Source organism: Thamnophis sirtalis, unplaced genomic scaffold, assembly GCF_051295495.1.
Source record: "Thamnophis sirtalis isolate CommonGarterSnake01/CBP01778 unplaced genomic scaffold, rThaSir2_p1.2 scaffold_6, whole genome shotgun sequence".
Lineage (NCBI taxonomy): Eukaryota > Metazoa > Chordata > Lepidosauria > Squamata > Natricidae > Thamnophis > Thamnophis sirtalis.
Genome location: NW_028261386.1, coordinates 330,745 through 342,183, shown reverse-complemented (window position 1 = coordinate 342,183; position 11,439 = coordinate 330,745). Strand labels below are relative to the sequence as shown.

The window sequence follows — 11,439 nt, the reverse complement described above, 5'->3', positions numbered from 1 at the left end:
TGAAGTCCACAGGACTTAAAGTCACCAAGGTTGAGAAACACTGCCTTAAAGAGATGTGCTTTAATGATGCTGTTGGAGTTGCCATCTTTGACCCATGACTAGATGCTCCTAATCGGATCTAATACAGGTAGTAACTTAACAACAGTTTGTTTGGTGACTGTTCTAAGTTACAACGCTGAAAAAAAGTGGCTTTTGACCAATTTTTCACACTTACGACCATTATAACCTCCCTGTGGCCACACGACCAAAATTCAGATGTTGGCAACCGACTCATATTTACGACGGTCGCACTGTCCCGGGGTCCTGCGATTCCCCTTTTGCAACCATCTCACAAGCAAAGTCCGCGCGGGGAGCTGGATTCACTTAACAACCGAGTTACTGACTTACCCACGGCAGTGATTCCCTTAACAAGGAAGGTTGCAAAAATGGGCCAAATCTCACTGAACGGTCTCGTTTAGCAACCAGGATGTTGGGCTCCGTTGGGGGGGGGGTCGTAAACCGAGGACGGCCGTATTTGGAACGGATGAGAAGTTTTGAGCGGCTCTTTTTAGAATTTCGCACCGTTTTTGACCAACTGGAGGTAAAGCCGGGGAAACAGAAAAAAGGAAACGCTATTGGGAGTGTACAATGAGTAATTAGTTACACAGCCCTTTGTGGTTTTTGTACAGATTGTCAGGAAGGGCATCTACAGCACTAGGGACGCCAGAAGTACAGCAAACTTTCATTTGCACACACACACACACACGCACACACACACGCAAGCACACGAACCAAGAACTAAAATCGCCGTAAACATTAAACGCAGGAAAAGACCCTGCCACAAATTATCCAACCACTCAAAACCGGAATCTAGAGTGTTTTCTGTTACAGTAGGAGCATCCAACATTGGCAACTTTAAAACCTGTGGACTTCGTTGTGGCCCGCCAGTGGCCAGTGGATCTGGCAGCGGATTCGGACAGTGAGGAGGTTGGGGAGGAACCTGGGCCAGTCCTGGAGTCTGGGGGAGGCTCGGAGGAGGGGCTCCGTGTCGGAGGCAGAGAGGGGGCCAGGGCCGTATGCCAGTTATCAGCTGCCTTCGGAGTCAGACATCAGTGAGGCAGAAGAACAGCTGGAGCCTGTTCCCAGTGTGCGCATGCGCAGAGTTGCTGGATGAAGAGAAGAGCTAAAGAACAGGGGTTGACTTGGGAGTAAGGCCACACAGGTGGACCATGACTGGCCCAGGGGTGGGTTTCAAAATTTTTAGAACCTATTCTGTAGGTGTGGCCTGTTTTGTGGGAGTGGCTCGGTGGTCATGTGACTGGGTGGGTGTGGCTTGGTGGGCGTGTGACCGGGTGGGCATGGCCAACTTGGGAAATGTGGTGAAACACACTTAATGTTCTTGCTTAGCAACCAAAATTTTGGGCTCAATTGTGTTCATAAGTTCTCTTTCTTTTTCTTTTTCTCTCTCTCTCTCACTCACTCTTTCTTTCCTTCCTTCCTTTTGTCTCTCTCCACCTCCTTCTTTCTTTCTTTTCTCTCTCCCACTTCCTTTTTCTTTCTTTTTTCTTTCTCTTTCTTTGTCTCTCTTTTTTCTCTCACTCTCCCTTCCTTCCTTCCTTCCTTCCTTCCTTCCTTCCTTCCTTCCTTCCTTCCTTCCTCCCTCCCTCCCTCCCTCCCTCCCTCCCTTCCTTGTGTGTATCTCTTCCTTTCCTGTGTGTATCTCTCCCCCTTCCTTCCTTCCATCCTTCCTTTCTTCCTTTTGGAACAGGTTCCAAAAGGTACGCTAAATTTCACCAACCGGTTCTGGCATACCGGTGCGAACCAAGAGAAACCCACCCCTGGAATGGCCCCTCTCAGAGGACATAAAAGAGAAGCAAAAGGGGAGTGGAGTTTGCAGGAGACTGTTAGTTCACTTAATTGTTTCCTGACTCTCCGAGGCTCCTTGCCAAGTTCTGCAGATCTCAGCCTGGCAGCTCTCCAAGCCAGAGAAGGTCTGTGACCGTAAATCCTCCCTTGAAAGACTTTAGCTGGATGTGAAGGAGCAGAATTCACAGTCAATTAATAAAAGGGGTTTTTGTCCAGACCAGGAGTCGGCTTCATACTCTTGGGAAGCCTCGGTCAAAACAGACTTCAAGAATTCCCGTCTGGCTGGGGAATTCTGGGAGTTGAAGTCCACAGGTCTTAAAAGTTGCAAAGTTTGTACATCGCCATTTCAGAGAGTCAGTAAACCTGTCGAAACGTATTTAGAGGCCGACTTTTCAAGCCTGAATTTCGGAAGAGCCATATAAATCACCACTGTACTACATGCAGCGTTACTTTTCCCCAAACGCACATACACACACTCTCACACACACATACGCACAAACACACACAGGGTTCAAGGCATCCCAGAAAGAAAGAAAAAATCTTGCCAAACGACCAAGGAAACCAAACCACTTGGGATTGGAGTCACCGGAAAATGAGCCGTGCCCCCCCCCACCCCCTGCCCAGCCCATTTCTCCCCTCCGCCCTGGGAGGCCCTGGATGAATTGTGTGCGGTCAAGAAACCCATAATCCACAGCCAGCTGTCTCTCTCTCTTGGAGTTTGGTGGGGGAGGTCCCGGGTTCGAGGTCTGGACAGTCAGTCACTAAGCAGAGCTCCCGGTAATTCGTTGGTAAGCGTGTGCCACCGTTCGATTTTCTTATCCTTGTTTTTTAAGCAGTCGAACCAATGCTTCAGGCGTTCGCCTTTGGCGTTGATACCCAGAACCACGCCACCTGGAGGCAGAAAAAGGGAGGGAAGAGAAGGAAACACGTAACCAGGATAATCAAGGAAAGCCAGTTTGGTTTAGTGGTTAAGGCGTAGGCTAGAAACCAGGCAATGGTGAGTTCTAGTCCTGCCTTAGGCATGAAAGCCGTCTGTCTGTCTGTCTCTCTCTGTCTCTCTGTCTCTCTCTCTCTCTCTCTGTCTCTCTGTCTCTGTCTCTCTCTCTTTCTCTCTCTCTCTGTCAGCCTAACCCACCTCACAGGGTTGTTGTGGAAAAATAGGAGGAGGAAGGTGTATTGGATGTGTTTGATTGCCTTCGAGTTATTCGTAAAAATTATTAAAGGTAGGATATGCACAAGTAAATAAATGAATAAAACTAGAGTTGCACAATCTCATAGGGTGACGCATATCTTAGTGGATGCTGGCAGAGGAATTCTGGGAGTGGACGTCCACCTACTTTAAAGCATGATGGATAGGGGAATTCTAGCGTTCTGGCTGGGGAATTCTGGGAGTGGAAGCCCACCCCTCTTAAAGCATTCTGGCTGGGGGATTCTGGGAATGGAAGTCCACCCATCTTAATGCACCCTGGCTGGGGAATTCTGGGAGTGGAAGCCCACCCCTCTTAAAGCACCCTGGCTGGGGAATTCTGGGAGTGGAAGCCCACCCCTCTTAAAGCATTCTGGCTAGGGAATTCTGGGGGTGGAAGCCCACCCCTCTTAAAGCATTCTGGCTGGGGAATTCTGGGAGTGGAAGCCCACCCCTCTTAAAGCATTCTGGCTAGGGAATTCTGGGAGTGGAAGTCCACCCCTCTTAAAGCATTCTGGCTAGGGAATTCTGGGAGAGGAAGTCCACCCCTCTTAAAGCATTCTGGCTGGGGAATTCTGGGAGAGGAAGCCCACCCCTCTTAAAGCATTCTGGCTGGAGAATTCTGGGAGTGGAAGCTCACCCCTCTTAAAGCATTCTGGCTGGGGAATTCTGGGAGTGGAAGCTCACCCCTCTTAAAGCATTCTGGCTGGGGAATTCTGGGAGAGGAAGTCCACCCCTCTTAAAGCATTCTGGCTAGGGAATTCTGGGAGAGGAAGCCCACCCCTCTTAAAGCATTCTGGCTGGAGAATTCTGGGAGTGGAAGCTCACCCCTCTTAAAGCATTCTGGCTGGGGAATTCTGGGAGTGGAAGCTCACCCCTCTTAAAGCATTCTGGCTGGGGAATTCTGGGAGTGGAAGCTCACCCCTCTTACAGCATTCTGGCTGGGGAATTCTGGGAGAGGAAGTCCACCCCTCTTAAAGCATTCTGGCTGGGGAATTCTGGGAGAGGAAGCCCACCCCTCTTAAAGCATTCTGGCTGGAGAATTCTGGGAGTGGAAGCTCACCCCTCTTAAAGCATTCTGGCTGGGGAATTCTGGGAGTGGAAGCTCACCCCTCTTAAAGCATTCTGGCTAGGGAATTCTGGGAGAGGAAGCCCACCCCTCTTAAAGCATTCTGGCTGGAGAATTCTGGGAGTGGAAGCTCACCCCTCTTAAAGCATTCTGGCTGGGGAATTCTGGGAGTGGAAGCTCACCCCTCTTAAAGCATTCTGGCTAGGGAATTCTGGGAGAGGAAGTCCACCCCTCTTAAAGCATTCTGGCTGGGGAATTCTGGGAGAGGAAGCCCACCCCTCTTAAAGCATTCTGGCTGGGGAATTCTGGGAGTGGAAGCTCACCCCTCTTAAAGCATTCTGGCTGGGGAATTCTGGGAGTGGAAGCTCACCCCTCTTAAAGCATTCTGGCTGGGGAATTCTGGGAGAGGAAGTCCACCCCTCTTAAAGCATTCTGGCTAGAGAATTCTGGGAGTGGAAGCCCATCCCTCTTAAAGCATTCTGGCTGGAGAATTCTGGGGGTGGAAGCCCACCCCTCTTAAAGCATTCTGGCTGGAGAATTCTGGGGGTGGAAGCCCACCACTCTTAAAGCATTCTGGCTGGAGAATTCTGGGAGTGGAAGCCCACCCCTCTTAAAGCATTCTGACTAGGGAATTCTGGGGGTGGAAGCCCATCCCTCTTAAAGCATTCTGGCTGGAGAATTCTGGGAGTGGAAGCCTATCCCTCTTAAAGCATTCTGACTAGGGAATTCTGGGGGTGGAAGCCCATCCCTCTTAAAGCATTCTGGCTGGAGAATTCTGGGAGTGGAAGCCCACCCCTCTTAAAGCATTCTGACTAGGGAATTCTGGGGGTGGAAGCCCATCCCTCTTAAAGCATTCTGGCTGGAGAATTCTGGGAGTGGAAGCCCACCCCTCTTAAAGCATTCTGACTAGGGAATTCTGGGGGTGGAAGCCCACCCCTCTTAAAGCATTCTGACTAGGGAATTCTGGGGGTGGAAGCCCATCCCTCTTAAAGCATTCTGGCTGGAGAATTCTGGGGGTGGAAGCCCACCCCTCTTAAAGCATTCTGACTAGGGAATTCTGGGGGTGGAAGCCCATCCCTCTTAAAGCATTCTGACTAGGGAATTCTGGGGGTGGAAGCCCATCCCTCTTAAAGCATTCTGGCTGGAGAATTCTGGGGGTGGAAGCCCACCACTCTTAAAGCATTCTGGCTGGAGAATTCTGGGGATGGAAGCCCACCCCTCTTAAAGCATTCTGGCTGGAGAATTCTGGGGGTGGAAGCCCACCCCTCTTAAAGCATTCTGACTGGGGAATTCTGGGAGTGGAAGCCCACCCCTCTTAAAGCATTCTGACTGGGGAATTCTGGGAGTGGAAGCCCACCCCTCTTAAAGCATTCTGACTAGGGAATTCTGGGGGTGGAAGCCCATCCCTCTTAAAGTATGCTGGCTGGAGAATTCTGGGGGTGGAAGCCCACCCCTCTTAAAGCATTCTGGCTGGAGAATTCTGGGAGTGGAAGCCCACCACTCTTAAAGCATTCTGGCTGGAGAATTCTGGGGGTGGAAGCCCACCCCTCTTAAAGCATTCTGGCTGGAGAATTCTGGGGGTGGAAGCCCACCCCTCTTAAAGCATTCTGACTAGGGAATTCTGGGGGTGGAAGCCCACCCCTCTTAAAGCATTCTGGCTGGAGAATTCTGGGAGTGGAAGCCCATCCCTCTTAAAGCATTCTGACTAGGGAATTCTGGGGGTGGAAGCCCATCCCTCTTAAAGCATTCTGGCTGGGGAATTCTGGGGGTGGAAGCTTACCCCTCTTAAAGCATTCTGGCTGGAGAATTCTGGGGATGGAAGCCCACCCCTCTTAAAGCATTCTGGCTGGGGAATTCTGGGGGTGGAAGCTTACCCCTTTTAAAGCATTCTGGCTGGGGAATTCTGGGGGTGGAAGCCCATCCCTCTTAAAGCATTCTGGCTGGAGAATTCTGGGGGTGGAAGCCCACCCCTCTTAAAGCATTCTGGCTGGGGAATTCTGGGGGTGGAAGCTTACCCCTCTTAAAGCATTCTGACTAGGGAATTCTGGGGGTGGAATCCCATCCCTCTTAAAGCATTCTGGCTGGAGAATTCTGGGGGTGGAAGCCCACCCCTCTTAAAGCATTCTGGCTGGAGAATTCTGGGAGTGGAAGCCCACCCCTCTTAAAGCATTCTGGCTGGGGAATTCTGGGGGTGGAAGCCCACCCCTCTTAAAGCATTCTGACTAGGGAATTCTAGGAGTGGAAATCCACCCCTCTTAAAGCATTCTGGCTGGGGAATTCTAGGAGTGGAAGCCCACCCCTCTTAAAGCATGCAGGCTGGGGAATTCTGGGAGTGGAAATCCACCAACCTTAAAATTTCAAAAGTTAGAAAAACTCTGGCCTAACTGAATCATAACTGCTATTAGGTGGATTTAGGAAGGGGATGGAAACATAGCTGAGAGTGTGTGATGACATATAGAACCAGAGCCAATGGGAATTTGTGTGGCCCACTGCCAAACAGCACTGTGGGAGCCCAGAGTTCCAATCCTGAGCCACCCCCCATCCAATACTCAGATTTACCAATAAAATCGTTGGATTTGCCAATGTCGTAGTCCCAGACTGTAACCTCCAAGGTCTTCTTGGTCAAATCGCCATGCTTTATCTCGTACAAAAATTCCTACAAAAATGGAATTTAGATAGGAGGGAAATTATTCAGTCCATAATTAAACTGTAAACTTACACCAGAAATGAACAAGTCTCCTAAGCTTTTTAAACAAGGATGTGAGCTTTGGTCATCCACAATTAGAATATACAGAAGAACTGAGTTGGCAGGGACCTCGGAGGTCTTCTAGTCCAACCCCCTTGCTCAGGCAGAGGACCCTATACCATTCCAGACTAATGACTGTCCAATCTCTTCTTAAAAACCTCCAGTGTTGGAGCACCCACAACCTCTGGTGGCCAGTTGTCCCACTGATTAATTCTTCGAACTATCAGGAAATCATTGTGTCTTCCCTTCCCTTTATGGCAATACAAAAAGTCCATGAGGGTGAACCTATACAGAGCCCTCTATGTGGGCAGGAACGTATCACCAGTGGGTCTTTGCGGGTGCCGGAGTGACAGAAAACGGCCCAAAAACAGCAAAAAAACCATTCATTTTTCAGGCTGTTTTCAGGCTCTTTTCAGGCCATTTTGGGGGGCATTTTCAAGCCATTTTTCAGGCTGTTTTCTGGGCCTTTTCAGGCCTTTTTCAGGCTGTTTTCAGAGCCTTTTAAAGGCTGTTTTTCAGGCCTTTTTCAGGCTGTTTTCAGGGCCATTTTTAGGCTGTTTTCAGGCCTTTTTCAGGCTGTTTTCAGGGCCATTTTTAGGCTGTTTTCAGAGCCTTTTAAGGCCATTTTCCAGGCTGTTTTCAGAGCCTTTTTAAGGCTGTTTTCAGAGCTGTTTTCAGGCTGTTTTCTGGGCCATTTTTAGGCTGTTTTCAGAGCCTTTTTAAGGCCATTTTCAGGCTGTTTTCAGAGCCTTTTTCAGGCTGTTTTCAGAGCTGTTTTCAGGCCTTTTTCAGGCTGTTTTCAGAGCCTTTTAAAGACTGTTTTTCAGGCCTTTTTCAGGCTGTTTTCAGGGCCATTTTTAGGCTGTTTTCAGGCCTTTTTCAGGCTGTTTTCAGAGCCTTTTTAAGGCCGTTTTCAGGCCTTTTTCAGGCTGTTTTCAGAGCCTTTTTCAGGCTGTTTTCAGAGCCTTTTTAAGGCTGTTTTCAGAGCTGTTTTCAGGCCTTTTTCAGGCTGTTTTCAGAGCCTTTTTAAGGCTGTTTTCAGAGCTGTTTTCAGGCCTTTTTCAGGCTGTTTTCAGAGCCTTTTAAAGACTGTTTTTCAGGCCTTTTTCAGGCTGTTTTCAGGGCCATTTTTAGGCTGTTTTCAGGCCTTTTTCAGGCTGTTTTCAGAGCCTTTTTAAGGCTGTTTTCTGGGCCATTTTAGGCTGTTTTCAGAGCCCTTTTCAGGCCTTTTTCAGGCCATTTTTCAGGCTGTTTTCAGAGCCATTTTCAGGCCGTTTTTAAAGGCTTTTTTGGCCCATTTTTCTGGTTGTTTTCTGGGCTGTTTTCAGGCCTTTTCCAGGTGGTTTTCAGAGTCTTTTTAAGGCCATTTTTCAGAGCTATTTTCAGGCCATTTTCAGAGCCGTTTTTCAGGCCGTTTTGTTGGAAGAAATGTCCTTCTGGGTTCAGTTCCAAGTGGGGAAAATGACACTGGAGACATGGAGGCTGCTTGGAAAGATGGTTTAATGGTGGACAGGACCACGTGGCTTGAGCTCCTGCACAGAAAAGGGGGATCACATGCTTCCAGATGTTGAGTGGAGAAGAAAAGAGAGGGAAAAAGTTACTTGCTGGGATTTTTACACTCTCTGTTTGGCCCCACCTCTCTGTTTCCTGTTCCTGTGTAAGAAATGCATTCTGATTGGTTGTCAGACTCCCATGGGGCCATGCGGGGGAAACTCTTTAGGTTGTGCTTTGAATCCAAGTTTGGTTGAGTTCCTAGGTGCCCTGTGGTGAGTTGGGTAAAGGGCCAATATTATCATGCCTTAATCCCATCACCCTGGATCTAAGGGGGGGACCTCTTTGTTATGTAGAACAGAGTGGCTCAGGCATTTTAATGGCCCGTTAAGGAAAGTGAGGGCTGTTAAGAGTGAGCTTGTTTCCTGCCTAAAAACATGTTTCTCCGTTTCTGATCCAGCAAAATATAATATTCTGCCTTTTCAATATTTTCCAGGATATTTCATTTTTCTAGGAGAGGGGTGAGTGCTAACACACACACATATTTAGATGATAGATAGATAGATAGATAGATAGATAGATAGATAGATAGATAGATAGATAGACAGACAGACAGACAGACAGACAGACAGACAGACAGACAGACAGATAGATAAGGTAGGTAGGTAGGTAGGTAGGTAGGTAGATGGATGATAGATAGAGATGGATGGATGGATGGATGGATGGATGGACGAGAGAGGGATAGATAGATAGATAGATAGATAGATAGATAGATAGATAGATAGATAGATAGATAGATAGATAGATATGGATGGAAGTAAGGAAGGGATAGAGAAAGAGGCAGAGATAGAGGAAAATGGAGATAATAAATAGATAGGTAGATATGGATGGAAGGAAGGAAGGATAGAGAAAGAGGCAGAGATAGAGGAAAATGGAGATGATAGATAGATAGATAGATAGACAGATAGACAGACAGACAGACAGACAGACAGACAGACAGACAGACACTATAGATAGATGGATGGATAGATGGATGGATGGATGGATGGATGGATGGATGATAGGTAGGTGGGTGGGTGGGTGGATGGATGGATGGATGGATGGATTGGTTGATTAGAGGATTGCTTTCCAATCGTGACAACTTTAAGATGGGTGGACTTCAACTCCCTGAATTCCCCAGCCGCTGCATTGCAGGTTATCAAGTGATGTGTGTCTTAAAAATCCTTAGTAATGAAACTTAAATTGGCATCTAGTAGTGTGTGTGTGTGTGTGTGTGTGTGTGTGTGTGTGTGTGTGTCTCCCAGGAGTGGGTTCCTGCCAGTTCTAAGCTCTTCTATAGAAGAGGTTCCACAAATCTACCGTGCCGTTTAGAACCGGTTCCAGCTCCCTCCCCCCGCCCGTCCTCATCTGCACATCATCAAGATGAAGAGCGAGAGGAGGAATTCTGGGAGTTGAAGTCCACAAGTCTTAAACCTGTCAAGTTTGAACACCCCTGGGGTTTTTTTTCCCTAAAGGGTTAGGGGTGCGAGGGTCTTGCAACTTGACAGCTTTAAGACTTGCGTGCTTCAAATGCCAGAGTTCCTGAGCCAACATTTTGGTTACTAAGCAAGAGAGTTGTTAAGTGAGTTTCACCGCATTTTACAAGTTGGCCACGCCCATCCAGTCACATGGCCGACAAGCCACTCCCACAAATCAGGCCACACCTACATAAGAGGTTCTAAAAAAAAATTGAAATCCCCCACTGGTGTGTTTCCTACCTTCTTGCCTGCCTGGACACCTCCCCTCACAAACTGACATTGCTGATGCCTTCACCCCTCTTGTGTCTCCAACACAGAAGTGAGTTGCTACCAGTTCGTCCCAGATCAGGCGAACTGGTAGCGGCAGCAGCGGGAGGCTCCACCCACCCGCCCAGACACTTTTGCCCAGGGGCAGAACTGTCGCGCGATTGAGCGAGTGCGCACGACTCGGGCGAAGTGGTAGTAACATAAATTGCAACCCACCACTGCTCCAGCATACGTCGACAATTTTGAAAAAAATCCTTAGTAGTGAAACTTAAAATGGCATCTTGTACTGTGCGTATGTGCGTATGTGTGTGTCATATTTTCTTGCCTGCTTGGACATTGCTGGTGCCTTCACACTTAACTGTGTCTCCAACATACGTCGACAAAAACACAACAAAACAGGGATCTGCGAAAGCTAATCTGTTGCGATTGAGATTTGTTTAAACTCCTGCCCGACTTGTCTGGGTTTTTATCATGTTTCCCAATTTGCCGAACGTGACGCCGTGCCAGGCTGCCTCATAGACAGATACCCTTCGCACGAGTTTTTTTTTTAATATAGGACATATTAATCATCTCTTTCGCGGGTGTCTGTCTTTTCGCAGCTCCTTTCCCCTCCTGAACAGGAGCCGTTTCAATTAGCAAGCAACTGCTGCAAAATTTGGAGGTTCTGCATTTTGGAAAATTAAGCTTTGCTTCACGTGTGACTGGCTTGAAAGTGTGAAATGAAATGTGAACGAAACCAATTCCACCCCCATCCTGATTTTGAGACTCCGGAAGGTGCAACTTTGAGCAAGGAGACAATTCCGGGCAGAAGTCAGTTCTGTTCCTTTGCAAAATGGATATTTAGAAGGACTGGATCCAGATTTTAATATTTGTGCCTGAGCTTCAATTAGGAACTGTTCCTGGCGTTAAAATGATTTTGGGTTAAAAAGGGAAGAGCCCCAAGAGAATATCTTCAACTCAGGGTTGAATGGTTGCGAAGGAGTGTATGAATCAATATTGGCTGTTTTGCTTTTATTATGAATTGCTTATGTTACTATATAATTGCTACTGATTAAACCAGTATTTGCTGTTTGCTTCTGATATGATATCCTGCCAGAAATCATTTATGAAGAATTGAGCTTTGTTTTGGGCTTCTGCTTATATTATTGTACGCTGTCGGAAATGAGTTGTTTTCTAGCCTAGCAAATGGTAACCTTAATACTGGATGGCCTTAATGCAAATGTTATCTCACGGCTGCGTTTCGCTTCTCTTATTCTTGGCTTCAAAGTTAGGCACGTTCTTGAAAACATAGAAGAAATTGTTACCCCGGAATATCAGG

At 47.8% G+C, this 11,439-nt stretch overlaps 1 protein-coding gene across 1 annotated transcript in view; it reads right to left on the bottom strand.

Moving 5' to 3' along the window:
• Positions 1-2,487: 2,487 nt before the first annotated feature.
• LOC148044831 (double C2-like domain-containing protein beta) overlaps positions 2,488-11,439 on the bottom strand; it is a 76,743-nt gene continuing 67,791 nt past the window's right edge. Inside the window, exons 5-6 of the mRNA XM_087717080.1 lie at positions 6,660-6,756; positions 2,488-2,736 (exon numbers count right to left, since the gene is read on the bottom strand). Of these exons, the coding sequence (XP_087573206.1) occupies positions 2,600-2,736; positions 6,660-6,756 (234 nt within the window). The 3' untranslated portion in view covers positions 2,488-2,599. The remainder of the gene's footprint in view (positions 2,737-6,659; positions 6,757-11,439) is intronic.